We start from the raw sequence: 23,727 nt of genomic DNA on the forward strand, positions 1-23,727 counted from the left end.
TCTGCTGCTTCACTCCAGCACCCCTTCCTCCTGTCTTGCAACTTCTAACTCCTGATGTTATGAGGAACAGCACTGCTTGTGAATGGAAGAAAACTATAGGATGAAAGTCAAAGCTAAAGAGGAGATAATGGAAAGCAAGACAAGGTCAGGGTTTGAGTTGGGAGGAATTTTCAGTATTAGCTAAAAAACAAGATGGCTAAGGGCCCTACCTCCTTTACAGCAGGGAAAATAAATACATTTTTCTATTTGGCAGTGTTCAGGGGATTGCTGGGTATGACGTTAGCCCTTAAATTATCTGCTGCCATCCGCATCTCCTCCATGTTCTCTCTAGCGGCCCAGCATGCCACCTCTGTCTTCTGAATCAATTTTTTATAACTTGATATAAAGCCATTTTACTAGGTTCATTGCATTCAGGCTCTAATCTACATTTTATATGTATAATTCATTTTTTTAATTGTACAAGAATGTGTGGTATGAACAACGGGGAAAATTGAAAATCATTACATCAAGCCACCAACCCTAAATTTAAACCCAATGAAGAGTCATATTTTCTCACTCACTTGAACTGTTGGGGGGTGGGGGCATGAGCAATGTGACTATAAATAGAAACAATGAGCAAGCTGGGAACATAAATAAGCTGAGGCTCGGGGAGTGCAGGGCATGGGCACTGATTTCTGGGAGGCAGAGGAAGGAGCTTCCCAGGCAAGTAGAAGGGGGTCTCCACCAAGAATCACTGAGAAGCCAACACAGCTGCTCACTTTGCAGTGAGTACAGAGGGCAGCATGGGAGACAGAACTCACATGAGCAGCAGCTGGACCCTCATCCTATCCACCAGTCCCAAAGGATTTCAGGTGAGGGGTACACCTTGAACCCCAGGTGCAGACTCAAAGCAGGTAAATAAGAAGAACTCCCTGCCAGAGAAGACTCAGCAGAATCCAGGGGAACCAAGAGCCCCACATATCTCTAGTCACCACAGGGGCTTAAAACATCAGGTGGACACTTGGTTTGCTCCCATCTTTTGGCTATTGTGAAAAATGCTCATGTATAAGTCAGCCAAAGGGGTACAGGTACAAAGTACCAGAACTCTGTTGGTTTTTATAGAGGGTATTTATTCTGGGTAGAGGCTTACAGTCACAAGGCCCTAAAGAGTCCAACTCAAGGTACCATCAGAGGTACTCTCTCACTCAAAGTCTATTGCCACATGTTGAGGCAAGATGGCGGGCAACATCTGCAAGGGTTCAGCCTTATTCCTTCCTCTTAAGGCTCCGTGATCCCAGGTTCTTCTGATCTCAGCTGTAGCAGGCTTAAGGTTCGTCACTCTCCCCTGGGCTGGTTTCTTTTTGCACTCAGCTGCTCTGTTCTCTCCACTAGGTTGGCTGTAGACTCTCAGTCTCATCTATCTTCCCAGGCCGTGTCTATGGAGCACTTTCTCTCTCAGCATATCTGCTTCTGTGTGTATACTTCCATGTGAGAGTCTGCTTTATCAGCCCAAGGGGGCTGGACTTGACACCGAGTTACACTGTAATGATGTGCTTGAATCAAAGCCCTAATCTTAACATAACTTAATCAGACATCGCAGCTGAATCTCATACAATAAAAGGGTTATCATGCCAGAGGAACCGACTAGTTTACAAACATAATCTATATTTCTTTTTGGATTCTGTAAATAATATCAAACTGCTACACTGCTATGAACATTGGTAAATAAGATGTGGTCTACCTATGCAGTGAAATATTATTCACCCACAAAAAGGAATAAAGTTCTGACCCATGCTTCAATGTGGGTGGACTTTGAAAACATTATGCTGAGTGATATAAGCCAGACACTAAGGGACAAATACCGCATAATTCCACTTATATGAAAGACCCAGAATAAGGAAATTCTCCAAGATGGACAGAGGTTGGAGGTCACTGGGGGCTAAGGGATGGGAATGCTTAGTCAAGGCCTAATGGGTCCAGAGTTTCCAGGGAATGAAAAAGTTTTGGTAATGTATGGTCACAGTAGCACAATATTAATTACATTTACTATATCATAAGTGGTTGAAATGGGAGGCTTTGTTCCATCTTTAAAATAGTCACATGGTTGATGAGATGGGGACATTTGTCAGAAAAGGTGCTAATTCCTTTGGGAACATATGAAAAAGTAACCTGTCATATTGGGAAACTGACCAAATGGCAATACAGTTTGCAAAATTAGTTTTTGTTTTATGAAAGAAATGATGCTGCTTCCTAATTGGCAGCCATTAAAATAAACTTTCTTGAAGGAGGAGTTCAGAATAACAAGGTTTTAAGTTAGTTGAGTATCAGGAGGCAATTGCCCTGGATTTCAGAAAGCACCAAACCTTGCTTTAGGATAGCAAGAAGTTTTTGTAGAACGCATTTCTCTGGTACAACAAAGGGACCCACTCATAGTGTTTGTCAAGTGCACTCCTCTATAATTAAAATTTTAGGTATCTTGTATATGTAGTAGTTTGTTAAATCAGAAAAAAAATAGAAAATTCAAAAATTAATTATAGGATCAGAAAGGGTAAATAAAATGAAAAAACAAAATGAAAATAAAAACAGAAAAGGGGTAAATGAAATGGCTTAATATTTAATATTTCTGAGAGCATGTCTTTTAACTTCTTAGTAGGCTACTTTGAAAGATGAACCTATGGTCATGCAGCAAGCAATATTTGCTTGTATTTCATTGTAATTTCTGATACATATGAGCTTCTTGGGAGAGGTACCAATCTTTGATTTTTGTTGTCATTGTTCTCAAGTGCAATAATGTAATTAAACCTAGATAAATTCAGTCACTATTAATGTATTAAGTCTAATCTAAACAGTTTTATTAGTATTTTTGTTAGGGGGAAGGAGTCATTCTTTTGTGGATATAAAAATGAAGTTATTTACCCTTTAGAAATCCATTCTATATTTTCTATCAGAACTCTTCCCTACCAGTTTGGAAACACTTTCAAATATCTTGAGGTAACTTGAAAGCTGTATATACCAAATTAAATTTGATGTCTAAGTAACATAGAAAGTAATTTTCTTTGTTTAGCTTCTCTTGTGAATCACCCACCTTGAGTGAGACATAAAATGAGTGTATTCTAAAATTTGTAATTTCCTAACTTTATTTCGAATTAGTGAAAACTGGACAACAAACTTGATCATATGGTGCAAAAAAAAAAAAAAACCCACAGAAAACTAACTAATGAGGGGGAGCCACAGAGGGAAACACCACTGAAATCTGAGCCAACAAGTAGTCCTGGCTTTCCAAGGGCTGTCAAACCCTGCAACGAGCAGGTGTCCCGGGTGGCTGGCTATCTCTCCTTCATTAAAATGGGAGGCAACGAAGAGCTGGGATTCTTCCCTAGTTTCCCGTAAAGTTACAGAGCAAAAGTCAGAAACAATGGCTGAAGCATTACAAACAGAGCTCAGAGAATGGGTGGCTATTAGCTTTGTTTCCTGAGCATCCCTGGATGTTCCATCTCCTGCAGCATCTAACTGAAAAAGCATCGCATAAGGCACTTATTTCTGCTCATAGCGCAAACATGAGAAATCCAAGTAACACTCCCAACTCTCTACAATGAAGTGTAAAAATAGTAAAAATATGCCATTGCAGCAGTCCCTGTTTAAAACTCCGTCTGAGCTGTCAGTCAGGGCAGGCTGCTCCACTTCACTGACCACTGCTTAGCAAAAGGAAGAAGTGACAGCTGTCTCTTGCTTTCTCACTATTCACCCACCTCCTCCCTTCTCTCACAAAGAGTGATGGGGGGAGAAGGGAAGAGGGAGTGGAGTCGTGCAGCTTCTGATACCTTCCTTCTCCTAAGACCACCAGGAAAGGCACTGAGGCAGGAAGCTGTCAATCCCACTCACCGGGAAGTCATCCAGTCCATTCAAAATCCCACCCAGTTCCACACGCGCTCTAAGCCCCCTTCTCTGTGATGCCCTGGAAACGCCAAGTTGACAATGTTTGTTCATGACTTGACAAACTAATAGTGCAGTAAACAAGAAAGGTGTTTTAGAGAGAATAAAAAAGGAGGAATGCAGAGTTACAAATGACTTTAATTAAGCTTTAACTCCTACCACGCAGACATATTGTTAACATTTAACAAATATGTTTTATGATAGATCCCTCAGTATAGCCACATTGGAAAATACCTTTCAAGTACAAGTATCTGATACAAATGGTCCCTTCTCCTCTTCTCAGAGGGTAAGACTGTTGCATTGGAACTTAGATGGGGTCTCCTGCATTCCCAAGTCTTCCCATTTTCTGAAAATTCCCAGCAGGTGCTTACCTCAGGGATGCACTGCTTTGGAATCCCCCGGAGGCTGCAGTAATATTGGAGATGTTCCCATCCGGTCAGGAGCTCATCGAGGGCATCCCTCTGAGGACAGTAGCCAATGAGGACGCCTGCTGCCCGAGCAGAAGACAGGTCCACCTTACCTCTGTTAAAGAAGCCCAAGCTTAGGAAGAGCAGACTTTCAGGACAAACATCAGCCCACTTCAACTTGACTCATCAGGAGGAAGCTTACTGCACAATGGGTTTAACACAGTGAATCCACTTAGCATCAGTTGGTGCATGGAATGGGTAGCAACCCATGTGTCTAGTAAGACGTGTGGGTCTGCAGTCAGGGCTCCTGGTGTCAACCGTGCAAATCCAGGGCTGCTTTGGTATTAAAGAAAAAAATTGTTAAAGCACAGAGCTTTGTACTTGGCCCATGACAAGTGTTCAATACTGTACTCTGATGTTTATTATTTTCCCCATCAAGAATATTTATGTCAACAGTGAATAAGTCATTGTCTAAACTATCACTCAGTTTCAAGTCTTTAAAAGGTTAACTCTATTGTAACAATTGTATATAATCTATCATCGAACACATGGAAAAAAAGTGAGGAAAAATCAAGAAGCATTACTCATAGTCCTGACCTTCAGTAATTTCTACCACCGACAATTTGATGCTAATCTGTCAAGTGGAGCTGCGCTGCGTGCCTGTAAGGGTTAGCTTTATACAAACTCGTATCTACTTAAATAAAAAACAGTTTGCTTCCTTTCTAATTTTAATATTAGTACCCAGATCGCTGGGTCCTTGCTCTGAGCTACTATTTCAAATGGGAAATTCTGAGTGGAAAGGTCCTCACTTGGTGACCCTCCTCCCAAAGTTTGCCCATGAGGCAGGGACAACTATAAACAACAAAAGGAGTATACATAACACTTTGGAGCCAACACAAAGACAAACAGAAAAGATGAAGATTCCCAGGGAAGGAAGAGATGAAAGGAAACTATCTCCAGTAGATAAAACAAGTGCAAAAAAGTGCAATTTTAACAACTGTATCATATATGCAGGGCAAGAATGAGATAGAATACTTGAAAATTCTGATCAGTTAAGCACAGGTTACTCAAAAGGTATAGAATAGTTTGAACCAAATGCCAAAAAGAGCCACAAAACAAAGGCAATCAACAAAGAAACCTTAGGCAAGAAATAAAAACTGACCTTCAGACCTACAGAGTAAACTCATCAAGATAATCAGATGCATAGAATCAGCAAAAAATTACAAGCTATACTAAAAAACAGAGTGATATTGCTGAGTCAAGGAAACAAACTAAAACTTTAGAGGAGACACAGAATTTGGAGCAACTAATCAAATATGTTCAAGCAAATCTCCTAAAGCAATTCAAGGAGATGAAGGAAAACGTTGGTAGACAAAGGATACTAAGAAGATACTGTGTGATCATGAAAGTATAAAAATAAATATAACAGAAATTATATGGAAGAAATATATATTCAAGAGAGATTAAAAATACAGTAAAGGTATATACAACAGCAGATTTAAATAGGCAGAAGAAGAAAGCAGTGAACTAGAACACAGGACAACCAAAATATCACAGACAAAAGAACAGATAGAGAAAAAGAGGGGAAAAATTGAGCAGGACCTCAGGGATTTGAAAGAAAACACAAAGCACACAAACATATGTGTCATGGGTTTCCCACAAGGAAAAAAAAAAAGGGAAAAGGGGTGGAAAGAATATTTGAAGAAATAATGAAAATTTCTCAACTTTTATGGCAGAAATAAATATACATGTCCAAGAATCACAACATACTTCAAACAGAATTAATTCCAATGATCTACTTTGAGACACAGACTAACTAGAATGCCAAATGCCCTAGAAAAAGAGAGAATTCTGAGAGAGGTAGAAAAAAGGCAGTTCCTCACATACAAGGGAACCACAATAAAACTAAGTGCTGAATTCTCATAAGAAACCATGGAGGTGAGAAGGCTGTGGTATGACATATTTAGGTACACAAAGAGAAGAACCGCCATCCAAAAAATTTTTCTGTCCTTCAAAAATGAGAGAGAGCTTAAAATATTAACACTTAAACACAAATAGAGAAAGTTCATCAACAAGAGACTTGTCCTACATGAAACACTAAAGGGAGTTCTTCAGGCTGAAAGGAAAAGACAGGAGAGATGCTTAGAGTAGAGAGAAGAAATGAAGAGTAATAGTGAGGGCTACTAAAGGAGTAAAAAGAGAGACAAAAAATAAAGATATAGTATATAAAAGCCAAGGGATAAAATGGATGAAGTAAGTACCACCCTTACAATAATAACATTGAATGTTAATGGATTAAACTCCCCAATCCAAAGACAGATTGTTTGAGTTGATAAGAAAAGTTTTAGCCAAATATATGCTATTTACAAGAGACTAATCATAGATCCAAAGACACAAATAGTTTGACAGTCAAAAGTTGGAAAAAGACATTCCAGGCAAATAGTAATGAAGAAAACAACAGCAAAACAAAAAGCAAAAAACCTGGGGTGGCAATATGAATAACAGATGAAAAAGACTTTAAATTCAAAAGTGATACAAGATGCAAAGAAGGACAATATCCATTAACAAAAGGGGCAATCCACCAAGAAGTAATAACAAGAATAAATATTTATGAACCTAACTAACCTCATGCCCAATATACATGAGGCAAACGCTGGCAAACTAAAGGGAGTAAAAAGCATTTGTACAATAATAGTTGCAGACTTCAATACACCACTTTCAAAAATACACAGAACATCAAGACAGAGGATGAGTAAGGAAAGAGAGATCTTGAATGATGTAAATGAAGTATACTTGTGATAGTTAGGTTAATGTGTCAAATTGGCCAGGTAATTGTGCCCAGTTGTTTGGTCAAGCAAGCACTGGGCTGACTGCAATAGAAGGACTTTTATAGGCTTTAGTCACAAGTAAGTTTACTGCATAGATGGTTGATTATATCTTCATCAACCAGGGAGACTGCTGTCAGCAATGAGTGATGTTTTATCCAATCAGTTGAATACCTTAAAAGGGGAACTGATTTTAGCATTCAGAGAGAATTTCCAAGCTCATATTTGGATAGCCAGTATCTCCCAGAAATTCATCAAGGACCTTCACTGGACTTTCATCAGAGCCCCTGACTTGCAGCCTGCCTGCAGAACCTGGACTTGTGCATCCCCATGGTCATGTGAATGACTCTGATAATACCTCAGACTATTTACAGATATCTCCTGTTGATTCTGTTTTCCTAGAGAATCCTGACTAATGCAATACCTAATAGACATATGCAGAACACTGCACCCCAAAACAGCAGGATATACATTCTTCCCAAATGCACATGGATCATACATCATTCTCAAAAAGAGATCACAAATTGGGTCACAAAATAAGTCTCAAAAAATTTTAAATGATTGAAATTATACAAAGGTCTTCTTTAACCATAATGGAATGAAGCTGGTAATCAATAACAGGTGGATAACTAGAAAATTTACAATTATATAGAAGTTAAACATTATACTTTTAAACAATCAATGGTTCAGAGAAGAAAATGCAAGACAAATCAGTAAATATCTAGAGATGAATGGAAATGAGAACACAACAAAATCTATGAGATGCAGTTAAGGCAGTGCTAAAAGGGAAATTTATAGGCCTAAATGCTTAAAAGGAGCTAGAATCAAAGACCTTAAAACACCCCTGGAGGAACTAGAAAAAGAAAAGCAAACTAATACCAAAGCAACCAGGAAGAAGGAAATAAAGATTAGAGCAGAAATAAATGAAATTTAGAGTAAATAACAATAAAATCAACAAAACCAAAAGTTGGTTCTTTGAGAAGATCAATAAAATTGACAAAGCCTTAGCTGGACAGACAAAGAAAAAAAGAGAGAAGATGAAAATAAATAAAATCAGGAATGAAAGGGGGAGTTCATCACTATTGATTCCACAGAAATAAAAATGATCATAAAAGGATACTATGAATAACTGTATGTCAACATATTAAAAAACTTAGATGAAATGGATAAATTCCTAGAATCACAAGAACAAGCTACAGCAAAACTAGAAAAAGTAAAAGACCTCAACAGACCAATTGCAAGAGAGTGAATCATTAATCAAAAACAAAGAAAATCCTAACAAAGTAAAGCCTAGTACCAGATGACTTCACTGGTGAATTCTAACAATCACACAAAGGAGAATTTATACCAATCTTGCTCAAACTCTCCCAAAAATTGAAGAGGAGGGAACACTAGGTCACTCATTACATGAGGTCAACATCACCCTAGTACCAAAGCCAGATAACAATACTAAAACTAAGAAAAAATAAAATTACAAATTTATCTTATGAATTTAGATGCAAAAATCCTCAACAAAATACTTGCAAATCAAATGCAACAGCCCATTGAAAGAAGTGTATACTTTTCAAATGGGTGTTATCCCCGGTATGCAAGGGTGGTTCAACACAAGAAAATCAATTAATATAATATACCACAATAACAATGCAAAGGGGGAAGCACAGATGTGGCTCAGGTGATTGGGTTCCCACCTACTACATGGAAGGCCCCAGGTTCAGTTTCCAGTACCTCCTGGAGAGGACAAGCAAGACAGTGACTTGGCACAAAGATAGGCATCTTGAGCTGATGCAACAAGATGATGCAACAAAGAGATATAAAGAGGAAAGACAATGAGTGACACAACAAAGTGGGGAGCTGAGGTGCCTCAGGCAACTGAACACCTCTCTCCCACAAGGGAGGTTCGGATTTGGTTCCTGGTGCCTTCTAAAGAGAAGATAAGCAGACATAGAGAGCACAAAGCAAATGAACACAGAAAGCAGACAGCAAATGCAAACAGAGGTGGGTAATAAATAAAATAAATCTTAAAAAAAAATACAAAATGAAAAATCACATGATCATTTTGATTGATGCAGCAAAGGTGGTTGACAAAATCCAGTATTCTCTCTTGAATAAAAACTCTTAGAAAAATGGGGATAGAAGAAAATTCCTTAATATGATAAAGGGCATGTGCAAAAACCCCACAGGTCATTTCATACTCAAGGATGCAAGACAGAAAGCTTTCCCTCCAAGATCTGGAACAAGACAAGGATGCCCACTGTCACAACTACTCTTCGACATTGAGCTAGAAGTTCTATCCAGAACAGTTAGGCAAGAAAATAAAACAAAAGGCATAAATTTGAAAGGGAAAAGTAAATCTTTCACTATTTGTAGATAACATGATCAAATATATAAAATGACCAGAAATATCTACAACAAACATATAAGAGCTAATAAAAGAGTGCATCAAAGGGATGGGGTACAAGTTCAACAAACAAAAATCAGTAGTGTTTCTAAACACAATAATGAGCAGTCTGAGGAGAAAATAAAGAAAACTCCATTTATAATAGCAATTAAAAGAATCAAGTATCTAGGAATAAATTTAACCAAGGATTTAAAGAACTTGTACATAAAAAAACTACAAAACATTGCTCAAAGAAATCATGGAAGACCTAACTAAATCCATGTTCATGGATTGAAAGACTAAGCATTGTTAAGATTTCAATTCTACCCAAATTAACTTACAAATGCAAGGCAAACCCAATCCAAATTGTAGCAGCCTATTTTTCAGAAATAGAAAATCCAGTTATTAAATTTATTTGGAAATGTAAGGGGCCCTGAATAGATGAAAATATCTTGAAAAAGAAGAAGAAAGTTGGGAGACTAACTTGAAAGTATATTAAAAAGCTACAGTGTCCAAAACAGCATGGTATTGGCATAAGAATAGATATATGGACCAATGGAATGGAATTGAGAGTTCTGATGTAGACCCTCACATCTATGGTCAGTTGACTTTTGACAAGGTTGCCAAGCCCACTCAACTGGGACAGAATAATCTCTTCAACAAACAGTGCTGGGAAAATTGGATATCTATATTCAAAAGAATGGAAGAGGACCCCTATCTCACACTATATACAAAAGTTAACTTAAAATAGATCAAAGACCTAAATATAAGAACCAGGATTATAAAACTCCTAGAATAAAATGTAGAAACACCTCTTCAAGTTCTTGTGGTAGGCAATGATTCCTTAGACTTTACACCCAAAGCACAAGCAACAAAAGAAAAATAGATAAATGATACCTTCACAGAATTAAAACTTTTGTGCATCAAAGGACTTTGTTAAGACAGTGAAAATATTTTAAAACTACATACTCAATGAGACTTTAATATGCAGAATATTTAAAGAAACACTATAACTCAACAAAAAAAAGATAAACAGCCCAATTTAAAAAATGGGCAAAACTTGAATAGAAATTTCCTCAAAGAGGAAATATTTCCTAAAAGTCCATGAAAAGATGCTCAACACCATTAGTTATTAGGGAAATGTAAAGCAAAACCACAATCAGATATCATTTCACATACTAGAATGGCCACTTGCAAAAAAATCAGAAAATTACAAGTGCTGGTGGGAATGTAAAACAGTGCAGCTGCTGTGGAAGACAATTTGGCAGATCCTCAGGAAGCTAAGTATAGAATTACCATATGATCTGGAAATCCACTAGGTATATACCCAAAAGAACTGAAAGCAGGGACTCAAATGGATATGTTTATGCCAATGTTTATAGTGGCATTATTCATAATTGCCAAAAGATGGGAATGGCCTAAGTGTCCATGAATCAATGAATGGATAAACAAATGTGGTATACATATATGTGGTATATACATAGGATGGAATATTAGTCAACTGAAAAAAGGAATTAAGTCCTGATGTATGTGACAACATGAATGAACCATGAGGACATTATTTTTAGTGAAATAAGCTAAGCACAAAAGGACAAATATTGGAAGATTTCACAGATCTAATTACAAAAGCAAATTCATAGACTTAGAATGTAAAATATTGGTTACTATGAAATAAATTTGAATTAGAAAATGGGGAGTTGATACTTGTTAGGAATTTCTGTTTAGGCTGATGGTAAAGGTTTGGAAATGGATGGTGGTGATGGTAGCATATTCTTGCAATTATAATCAATAGCAGTGAAAAGTATAAATGAATGTGGTTAAAACAGGGAACATCAGGATGTATATATTACTAGAATAAAAATTAAAGGATAAAACATAGAACTGTACAACAAAGTGAGCCTTATTATAGACAATGGACTATAGTTAATATAAGTGTAAAAATGTTCTTCCATGAATTATAGCAAATGTATGATACAAATGCAAGGTGGTAATAATAGAGTCGTATATGGGAAAGATACATCTAATGTAAGTAATGGATGATAGATAGAACTATTTTAATAAACCTTCATAAATTATAATAAAGGTAGCTAATTGTTTTTTTTTTTAAGTGCGATTATTTAAAGTGCTATCATCAATAGTAACAAATGTGCCACACCAATGCAGGTGTTAGTGATGGCATGGTATATAGGAATCCTATATTTTATGCATGATTGCTTGTAAACTCACAACTTCTCTAATTTAAAAAAGGCAGAGAAGCTAAACAAGGATATTTTTCAGTCTTTTAGTGAGATAAAAAATTGAGTTGAAGTCTCCCAAGACAGACAGTGCTCAAGGGACCAAGATCCTAGACAGAAAGAAGTGAGGAGAATCTAAAATTCTATGCTGCTTTTACCCTTGGGGTACTCATCAATTCTTAAATTCAAGTTTAAAATTGAAGGGAACTGTTGGAGATTTGGGCCCAAAGGGTATCAGGAATGAAACAAAGAGAAAGAGAAAGAAAGAGAGAGTTGGGATCAGGGAGTCTGTGAGTGGAGACTCCTCAGACAACTTTATTTTCTACAGGTGGCATTATATATGCTTAGACTATCATGCTAACAAGCAGTGTAGCTACACATTAACAATACTCATAAATTAAAGAACTTGTCTCAGAGTACAAAGATTTAGTATTCCTTTCAAACTGCAAAGTGTGTTTGCTCACATTTCTCCCTTCCCCGGACAGCTTTGTCCTGTTGACTCAAAAGGCTTAATTGCTGAATTTCTATGTTAAAAGCGTAGCCATGGAAATAGCACGTCTCTTCTTGCAAAACCACCATGCCTTTGTTTCCCACAGGGAACAAGGATGAAATGGCCATAGAACTATCAAATATATCATAGTGCTGAGAAAATAAATAAATAAATAAAAATGGAGTAATATACTCAGAAGTCTGGCTTCTGGCAGAAAAAGAAAACAAACAAATAAACAAACAAAAAACATGGTTTTCAACTAAGAACGCTACAAGGTGATACCCTGGGCAATATGGAAATTGACAAGTCCTCAAAATGACTGAATCCCCAGGATTAAATCAGATCTCACTTTCTGATAGTATGAGAAGTATCTTCTCTATTGTAACTGCATGTCAAAAAGCTAGAGAGAATTTTCTTTGGGGAAAACACCATCATTCAGAGTCTCTAAAATATGCCATTCAATCAAACCTTACCAGGAACACTATTAAAAAGAAATGAGGGAAAACACAGACAGTAGAAGTAGACCCCAGATGGAACAGGTATTGGAGTTATCAGACATGGACTTTAAAATAATGTAATTAATACATGCATAAAGCAAATGTAAAGATGATGAATCACAAAGGAATAAAATGAAAATTCTGGAACTGAAAATTATAACCAACATTAAGAGGTCATTCTTGCATATCAGTGAATATAAAATTAATATAACTGACAGCAAATACCAGGGTTACTGGAATAAAAACAATACCACTACAGTTCTTACAGGCATAAAAAATAAAAACGAACATTGAAGAGTACTTTATGAACAATTATTTTTGCATATATATGTGACAATCTAGATGAAATGCATTAATTCCTCAAAACTAAATGTTTCTTTTACTTGCCCCTCCTCCTGCTTTTCCCTTCTTTAATCACGGTTGGGAATTTATCCAATGAATTTTTCCAGTTACTATCATTTGTATAGTGAATTTTATGAAGAATTAATCATATATAGACAGCATTAATCTCTTCAAAAATTTTGTTAAAAAGCTATTTATATTTTGTTGTAAATTGCTCTGTATGTTTATATCTCCACCTGGATTATAATCCTCCTAAAGATAGAAACTTGAGAACTTCACTTACCCAATGCTTATAACAGAGATACAAATTTCAATTGGAAATTATAAGAAAGCTTCTTTAAATTCAAGAAAACTAAGGGCAAGTGTATAAACAAAGACACAAGGTACATTGTCTTGCTACTTCATGTGTCACAAAAACAGTATTTTTAAATACTAAATTATATCAATATATTTATCATGAATAGCACACTGATCACAGCAGAATAGCATAACGGATTTTTTTAAACAGGTAGTCCTTATTTATCTTGGTAAGCAATGCATGATCATACACATAAACACCATGGATTTACCTGGGAAAATTAAAAGTCTACAAACAGCAAGTGCCCTTGGTGTGCCATTTTTAAATTCAGTAAATAAAGAAATGCTGAAAATGAATATGGGTTTATCTGCACCTTCAACTTTTTTGATATATAAGAGCTTCCACTAATAGCAGTTAGACTGATAAAACAGTACTTTCCCTTTTGGTTACATGCTTAAATTTTTATTAACAATTTTACAAACTGCATACTTCTAAGAATTTTTTTGGAAGTTGCATTATATATTCTACACATCTATTTTCTTCCAAAGTATCAGTTCTCAAAACTATGAATAAACTATTGGCCTTTTTCTACAGAAAATTTCTTAGAATCTCTTCAGATCTCTTTGAAATGTGTGAGCATAGAATTACTACGTCAGCATCTACATAATAAAATTAACTGCTTGCTACCCAAAATAAAGCCTTCAATGTACCAAATCAGAAGAAATAGAAAGTCTGAAAAGTTCTACATTGAAAATTAATGGAATCATTAATTAAAACTCTTCCTACAAATCTAGACCTAGATGGATTAACTTGGGTACTATCTGAAACAGTTAGGAAAAATTTATACCAATCATAAATCATTCTGGAAAATACATAGACTGGAAACAATCCCCAAATTATTTTGAGGCCATTTTTGCCTAAACAATTAAACCTGACAAGGATATTACAAACAGTAAAACAAACAAATAAACAAACAAAAACAGTGAATATATGCTGCATTCACAGAATAATGAAATATCATACAAGCATCTCAAGAGATGAGGGAAAGTATTTTATAATTTTTAATTATTCAAAAATAAATACACAAATAATAAAAATGAAAAATATCTTAGCATTGGAATAAGAGAAACTTTCTTATTTAGGTGAAGAGTATCTACACAAAACCCAGAGTAACTGGGTTAACATTAAAACATTTAGTCTTCTCCTTAATATCAAGAACAAACAAATGTCTCCCACAAACATTTGCAGTCCTATTTAAAGCAAGGAAAAATGCTATAAGGATAGAAACTAACAAACAAAGCTGTGTTTACTTGTAGAGATCATTGTATATGTAAAGCACACAAAATAATCTATAACATTTGCTTGGAACTTATTGTTCAAGATACTTGAAGAAATCTCTGTGAAATCATTAGCTGGCCATGAACTTAACCAAGCAGAGACTAATAAGGCCCATATATGACAAAGAATATGGCATTTGTACAGTAAGTTCACGAAAGTTACTAAACAAATATACAGCAGCAATTTCAACATTAACAATAATACCAAGCAGTGACAACAACAAACCCCGAAAGAAAAGGGGAGTCTTATTTACCATGTTAGCACATTATATTATTTAAAATATCCAGTTTTAGATAAAATTATCAACATGAAAAGGAGAAAGAATTTAGAGCCCACACAAAGGGAAAAAAAAAATGCAGCCAACTGAAAGTGTCCTTAAGGAAGCACTGATGTTGGACTTATGACTTTCTAAATTGTTTTATTTTAAAGTATGTTCAAAGAACTAAAGGAAACAATGTCTAAACATCTAAAGGGAAGTATGAGAACATTGTCTTATCAAATTCACTATATCAATAAAATTATAGAGATTATAAAAAGACCCAAATAGAAATACTAAAGTTGAAAAGTACAATGACTGAATAGAAAAATAAATAAATTACAAGAAAGGATGAATAGCATATTTGAGGAGACAGAAGAAAGAATTAGAAAACTTAAAGAAAGCTTATTTGAGGTTATCTAGTCTGAGGAACAGAAGGAGTATGGAATGAAGAGAAAGGAACAGACCTTCATGGACCTGTAGGTCACTAGCAAGCATAGAAATACACATAACGAGAGTCTGAAAAGGAGAGCAGGGAAGAAAAAGGAAGAAAATATTTGAAGAAATAATGGCAAAAATAATCCTTCTCAAATTTGGTTAAAAGCATTAATTGACACATCCAAGAATCTCAACAAATTCCAAATAGGAAAAACTCAAAGAAGATCCACATCTAGACACATTGTAATTGAACTGTTGAAAGGAAAGGACAGAGAGAATTTTGAAGGCAGCAGGAGAAAAGTGAGTCACCATGTACACGGGAGTCTCAATATGGTTAATGACAGAAAACAGGGAGGCCAGAAGGCAGTACAGTGATAGGCAGTTTAAATAAACTGCTAAAAAGAACTTTAAAAACTGTCAACCATGAGTTCTATATCTGATAAAATTATTTTTCGAAACTGAAGTAAAAGTTAAGACATCACCAGATAAACAAAAATAGTGACCTTATTGCAAATAGACCTGCCCTGCAAGATAGACTAAAGGGAATGCTTCAGGTACAATGAAAGGATGCTAACAGTAACTTGAACTCACATAATAAAATAAAAAGTACTTGTATGGGTAATTACACAGGTATATACACTTGGCAGTATGAATTCAATTTTTTTCTATAATTCCTCCTTTCCCTATCATATTTAAAATAGAACTGTATAACATATTAATTAAAAATTCCTGAATAAAGATGTAACTTATAATAAAAATAACAGCATAAAGAAAGGAGAGCAATTGCACTATATAGGTGCAAAGTTTCTCTATACTATTGAAATTATGTTTTTATTATTCCAAATTTGAGTGCTTTAGTTAAAATATTAAGTGCAATCACCAGAGCAACCACTAAGAAAATAAATAAAAAATATTTAGTAAAAAAAAAAAAGGAAATTAATTAATTAGTACTCTACCAGTATGTTTGTTTTTTTTTAACAGAATAGGTCAGTGATGAAAGAATAGAGGAACAAAAATGATATGAAACATGGAAAAAATAGGAAAATGGTAGATGTACATTCAATCATATTCACAATTACATTAAATGTATGTAAGTGAATTAAACACTCCAAATAATACTGGAGATGGATGAATAGATTTAGAAAATTGATCTAACTATATACTCTTTACAAAAGACAAACCCTTAGGTTCAAAGTTACAAACAGATGAAAGCAAAATAATAAAAAGAGATACACCTGCACACAGTATCCATAAGGGAGCTGGAGTGGCTCTACTAGTATCAGACAAAATAGGCTTTAACACAAAAAATGTTACTGGAAACAAAGATGGATATTTTACAATGATAAAAGTGTCAATTTATCAGGAGACATAACAATTACAAACATACATACTCCAAAGGGCAGAGACCCAAAATACACAAAACAAAAATTGACAGAATTAATTAATTAAATAGAGAAATGGACAATTCAACAATAAGAGTTGGAAACTTCAATAATAGATAGAATAACTAGGCAGAAGATAATGGGGACAAAGAAGACATGAACAACACTATAAACCAACTATATGTAATAAAAATCTCTATACCCCCAAATAGCAGAAAGTATATTCTTCACATGTGAACATAAAACATTCTCTAGGAGAAAAATATATTAGGCCATAAAACAAATACCAACAATTTTTAAATGTCTGAATTCACACAAAGTATGTTTTGTGATTACAATAGAATTAAATAAGAAATCAATAAAAGGAAATCTGTGAAAAACTCATGAGAGCCTCCATGTTGCTCAAATGTGGCCAGTTTCGAAGCCAAACTCAGCATGTAAATGTGTTGCCTTCCCCCCAGCATGGGACATGACTCCTGGGGATAAGCCTCCCTGGCACCAAGGGATTACTACCAACTACCAGCTGATGATGTAACTAGAAAATGACCTTGAATAAAAGGGTCAACTCAGACCAGCAGAATATCTCAATCTACATATAATACCAGGAGTTTAAAGTGCTTTTTGATCTGAATAAAAGGGGGAAATGGAAAGGACAAATGAGTTTATATGGCTATGAGTCTCCAAAAAGAGCCAGGAGGTTATCAGAGGGGTTGCCCTTATGCACACCTGAGCAGAGTCCCAGAGACAGATAAAGTAGATAAACCTCAGGTATTGGTTCTTCTGAGGGCTACAGAGACCCACAAGTTCTATGGTCATGGCAGATGGAGTTCAGTGCCATGTCAGTTGGCCCTACTTTGGAGTTTATGTTTCTGTGTGATGGAGCTGGACTTAGATGTGATCTTTGTCCACAAGTCTCTCCCGTTACTTTTACTGGAGCTGTGGTTGGTGCTGGGGTTTAATGTATACCCAGGGGACCTGAATTTCTGGACTGACCATGTGATAGCCAGGCCCTGAGCCTCAACAGACTTGCAACTCCTACCCTCTGGTTTATTGGACTTACCCCACTCAGCTAACATGGAGGTGAAGAAGGTCAATGACCACACCAGGGAGCCAAGAGTGCCTACAACTGAAAGCAGGAGGATTGCATTCAGCATCCATGTGGAATCTAAGCCCCCTCTTGATATAGATGTGGAGTGGACACAACTATTCTAAGGTCCACAGGACAGAGGAATAGAGTATGGATTAGAGTGGACTTACTGATATTCTATTCATGAACTATTGTCATTAGTAATCGAAGAAAATGTGGCATTGGTGTGGAGAAAGTGGCCATGGTGGCTGCTGGGGGTAGGGAGTGGGAGGAAGAGATGTGATGTGGGGGCATTTTTCGGACTTGGAGTTGTCCTGGGTGGTGCTGCAGGGACAGTTACCAGACATTGTATGTCCTCCCATGGCCCACTGGGTGGACTGTGGGAGAGTGTGGGCTATGATATGGACCATTGACCATGAGGTGCAGCGATGCTCAGAGATGTATTCACCAAATGCAATGAATGTCTCATGATGATTGAGGAGGTTGTTGTTATGGGGGGAGGAGTGGGGTGAAAGGGGTGGGGGGTATATGGGCAAAAAAAAGAATTAAAAAAAAATAATAAACCACAAGTTCCAAAATAACTAATGGGTCAAAGAAGAAATCAAAAGAAAAGTTAAAAAATACTTTGAGATGAATGAAAATGAAGATGCCAAATTTATAGAATGAAGCTGAAGCTTAGAGGGGAATTTATAGCTAGAAATGTCTATTAATTATAAAAGAATTATAGATCCCAAAACAAAAATCTAGCCATTCACCTGAAGATTTTAGAAAAATTAGAACAAAATAAACTGAGAAGTAAAAGGAGTGAGATAAAGATTAGAGAAAAAAAATAGGCTCTTGAAAACTTTTAGTGAAAATCAATAAAACAAAATTTGTCCTTTGAAAAGATTAACAAAATTCACAAACCCTCTAGCTAGAAAGAGGTAGAGAAGGTTCACATGACCAAAATCAGGAAAGAAAGAGGGGACACTGCCATTGACCATAGAGAAAATTTAAAGGCTTATAAGGGAATTCTATGAACAGTTATATACCCCCAAAATTAAACAATTTGGAAGAAATAGAACAATCATAAAAGACACAAACTACCAAAATTGAGCCAAGTAGTAAAAGTTAATCTGAATATAGCTATAATGATAGATTATATTAATTTTTTTTAAAAAAAAGAATCTTTCCATAAAGTTTGGGGATGCAGACCTAAACCAGGTAAAGAGTCCAGTGACCCCTGCCTTCACAACTACCCACCATCCAGGGCAGTGATAGCTGCATAATTTCTGTTTAAACAGATACTAAAAGGCATGATTTCACAATAGAACGAAACGAAGAACCTCCACACTACTTTCAGAGCAGGGCCTCTTCTGTTTGTTGTGCAATTAAATTGTTTGCAATTCTGTTGCAGTTAGCAGCAATCATATCTTCACTCAAATCTTAATCATAGGATGTCTATGAGTCTACATTTTTTAGTATGAATTGATATCTCTTTTTGTAGATAGTTTAGTAGAATGTTTACAAAGAGTAGCCAAGTCTGTGAACCCACAGAGCTGGGTATTCAAACAGTATTAAAGGCATGTTGAGTCAAACCGTATTGTGGTTTCCATTGCTGCACTGTATTAGCTGACATGGCTGCCGCCCTGTGAACAGTTAAACTACCATATCCATATATGAGGGTGAATAAGGATCTAGAAGAATCAACTGACAACTCAAGATTTAGGTGAAGAGGATGTGTATGAAGGGTGTCACGACAATCCAGATAATACAGTGTGGGCGTGGCCTTGTGCATATTTGAATACAAAAGGAGATTATATGATAATGAAGCTCTAGAGTAAGGGAGGAGTTTAATATCTAAACCAGAGTTCATTCTAACTGATCTAGAAGGTGAGATTATTGATTTAAACTGTCTAACCTATCCCTAAAAAATGCTAATGAAATACCTCTTAATTCAAAATTGCTGTCAATCACACTGATATGTTATCAAAAAATGCTCATGTTCATTTTACGTTATCCACATACTTACATTTCAGATGTCTCAACCTAATAGAGAAGGCTGAAACATGTTGTATGCCTTATGCTTTGGCACAATTTGGAAATGCAAGAAATTTTTCAGTCCAGAGTTTGAGAGAAAGTTCAATTTCAATTGCCTTTGATCATGATGCACGCTAACTTGCTTTTTTTTTTCTTTTCTTAATGAAATAACAAATCAGACACTCTGGCAATGAAGGAACATGTTTGGGGCAGTCTGAATGGATTTTGGGAAGTTTCTTACTTCAGGCATTTTAATTCCTTTATCTTACTAGCATCCAAAAAGTGTCAAAGTATGTCAACTAAATTAGAAAAACAACAACAACAAAAAAAAAAAAGAAATAAAGACTCTTCAGTAGACCTAGTTTGATTTCCTTTCCAGGCAGTCTTATAAGCCTGTTTGCCTTCTGACTGCTTGTGTTTGGGCTGATAACGCCCACTCTTCATTGCAGGGTTTGCCCCTAACTTGCCTACCATTCCTAAGTGAGCTCAGATCAACCTACATGGCTGGATCCAGGAAAACTTGACTGTTGCTGTCCACAGGAGCACCAATATGTCACCTGGGCGCCCTTGGATGTGAATCAGGAAAATCCCCTGCATCCATGAGCAAAACCAAACACCTGGATCCCAACAACTGGATTTTAGGGGGGCAGCACCCTCTATGATGCCTTGGCATTGTTTTAGAAAGAATACTTGCTGTCATGTTGCTTTGCTTCTTAAATATGATAGAGGATATTTTTAACATCCTTCCTGGGAGGTTAGAATAACTCCACATCCCAGGTGACACACTACACATACACACATATACACATATGTGCATGCATGGCTACACACAAGTGCACACACAACCTATTCTACTGTCTAATTCCAGTGGGGTTTTCTCTGGTACTGCATGTTGATATTTAAACACAAGTGCAATTGCGATATAAGAGAACACAGTTGTTCTTTTAGGAGATAATTTAGCAATAATTTTCATTCACTGAAAAGTTCAGGAGAACCTCCTTTTTACCTGACTAAGAGGGAAGCTACAAATCTGTTAAAGTACTGCCCTTTCAAAACAGTTAAAATTACACATAGGTATATTTTCATTCTGGTCCTTCAGTATAACATTAAGAATTTCTGGCAATAAAAGGGCCCTTCATTCATTTGTTATTTCTTTCATTTCTTTCTCATCCTGTATGACACATATCAGGCCTACTTTTAGAAACTCTCCAGTGCACATAAGCACAATTCCAGAGTGTCAGCACACCTTTGACAAATAGAACTCTTCCTCAAGGTCAGTTTTACAAGTTAAGCAAATTAATAGTAAGTTTTCTAGAAGCTGGACAATAAACATGAGAGTCATAAATTCATCCAACAATTTTCTGAACTCTTAGATAACCTATCTGTGGTAGTTTAAAGCTGTATGTAGTCCAGAAAAACATGTTTTAAAGTTAATCCATTCTTGTGGGTGTGAGCCCATTGTAAGTTAGGACCTTTTGATGAGGTTACTTCAGTTAAGGCATGGCCCACTTCAGTATGGATGGTTCTTAATCCTCTTATAAGAGAATGAAGCACAGATAAAGAGAGAGATAGCAATGGAAGCAAGAAGCTGGGAGCAACAAAACCTGGAAGAAAAGAGAGAGAGCAGCAGACACCACCGTGTGCCCTGCCATGTGGCAGAGGAGCCAAGGATCACTGGCAGGTGGTCTTCAGAAAGCATCACCTTCACAGTGCCTGGACTTGGACAATTTCACGGCTTCAGAACTGTGAGCAAATAAATTCCCATTGTTTTACCCAACCCATTCATGGTCTTTGCTTTGAGCTGCCTAAGAAACAAAAACATTATCTTACCCAAATTTGTGTGAGTTTCCAAATGTATGTAGATCCAAATTCATTTAAGTGCATTATCACTTCCACAATAGATACTGTAGGAAAGGATTTTAAGCATTAAGTAGTTTCAAATCATTCTAATATTATGTATCTTTAATTTTTAAAATTATTTAAAGGGTCTTTATATAGAGAAAGACTAAGAACTTTGCCATTTACAAAAAAATAAACAAATTGAGAATATTAGTACAATGATTCTTTAACTACCTAAAATTTTGAATATTTAAAGATAGGCAGCAAAGTCCCTAGGTTTTTGTTTTTGTTTTTTGGAGTAAGCAGAAATTTTATTTCCAAGCTCTTCAGAGATTATTACAAATGCAAATAAAGTACCCTTTTAAAAAGTGTCCCAAATCAAACTGAAGGTACATCATCAAAATAAAATATTGTTACTTTAAGAATTCTTTGATGCTATAATATTTTCACAGTACTTTGTTTTTATTTTTTTATTTTCTCAAAGTGGAATTTAAAAACAAAAAATCCCTCCATGAGAAGTACAGTCAGTTTCACTATTTTATGTGTCCAACTGTATTAAGAATCACTAGCCGGAAGCGGATGTGACTCAACTGATAGAGCCTCCATCTACATATGGAGGTTCTGGGGCTCGATCCCCAGGGCCTCCTGACCTGTGTAGTGAGCTGGCCCACGCACAGTGCTGCCGTGCACAAGGAGTGCCGTGCCATGCAGGGGCGTCCCCACATAGGGGTCCCCCATGTGGAAGGACTGTGCTCTGCAAGGAGAACCGCCCTGCATGGAAAAAAGCACAGCCCACCCAGGAATGGTGCCACATACACAGAGATGCAACAAGATGACACAACAAAAAAGAGACGCAGTTTTCCAGTGCTGCAGAATAATGTAAGTGGACACAGAAGAATACACAGCAAAAGGACACAGAGCAGACACTGAGGGGGAAAGGGGAGAAAAATTTGAAAAATGAAAAAAAAAAAAAGAATCACTAGCATAAAAAAAAGTAAATTGAAAATAAAGCTAACAGTAGCATAGTTTCATTTATTGATTGTTAATGAACTGTTGGTAAGCAAATAGCCATAACATGATAATGCCTTGGTTTTATATCATGCTCTCAAGTTTTCAGATTCTTTCAAAGATTCTAACATATTTACAACATGAAGAACTCAAGGTTGTTGCTCTTTTACCAATTTAAGGAGGAAAGAATTAGGCCTATAGATGACATTTCTTGTCCCAAAGCAAAATGCTTTGTCCATTTAAAATGCTGATTGTCCTGTGATTTCTGATTGTCTAGAAACTGGCTCACAGCCCAGTGCTGACACTGAGACACATGATATGTTCCCTTTCTAAATTACCTAATTCTAGTTATACATGATAAAGTAAAATTTCTCTGCTTCTATTTTTTTTATAACAACTAAAAACAAGGAAAAGGAATAAAAATAAAAGTTCCGTCTTTGAAAATAATCTTAAACAACTGACAATATACCTTGGGGTAATAATATAATAATTACCCCGAGGTATATGAAAGACTATCAAGACCAGTGGCAAGGAGACCAGAGTGTGAGACAAAAGTAAGTAAACTCTAGTCTCGTGGGGACTTTTAGGCTAGCACAGCAGACGTGGACTTCTCCAACCGGGAGCATACAAAGGCCTCCCGGTCTGGACAATGCAATCTGGGTCATAAGTCGGCTTTGGGAGATGTTTTGAAATTGACTTGATACCAAAATGCCAAGGACCAAATTAAAAGCACACACACAAACATACACTCAAAAGGACACAAATGCAAACTGCTTCAAACCACAAGGCAGGACAGAGGAAAATCAATGGGTCATTGGCCTTAGAATCATAGGTCACTGAGTCGGACAGTGCTTTGAGTGTGTGAGAGACAAGTTGATTTCTTACCATCAAAAAATTCCACTGGCACATTCCCTTAACTGCTGTCCAGGAAATAACTGCTCCATGAACACCTAGCCTCATTAGAGGCTGACAAACACA

At 36.3% G+C, this 23,727-nt stretch overlaps 1 protein-coding gene across 1 annotated transcript in view; it reads right to left on the reverse strand.

The window, feature by feature from the left end:
* The window catches only part of ABCA13 (ATP binding cassette subfamily A member 13), a 345,366-nt gene that overhangs the window by 41,895 nt on the left and 279,744 nt on the right, over window positions 1–23,727 (reverse strand). Inside the window, exon 45 of the mRNA XM_071215039.1 lies at window positions 4,284–4,434. Within this exon, the coding sequence (XP_071071140.1) occupies window positions 4,284–4,434 (151 nt within the window). The remainder of the gene's footprint in view (window positions 1–4,283; window positions 4,435–23,727) is intronic.

This window comes from Dasypus novemcinctus, chromosome 5 (assembly GCF_030445035.2).
Source record: "Dasypus novemcinctus isolate mDasNov1 chromosome 5, mDasNov1.1.hap2, whole genome shotgun sequence".
Classification (NCBI taxonomy): domain Eukaryota; kingdom Metazoa; phylum Chordata; class Mammalia; order Cingulata; family Dasypodidae; genus Dasypus; species Dasypus novemcinctus.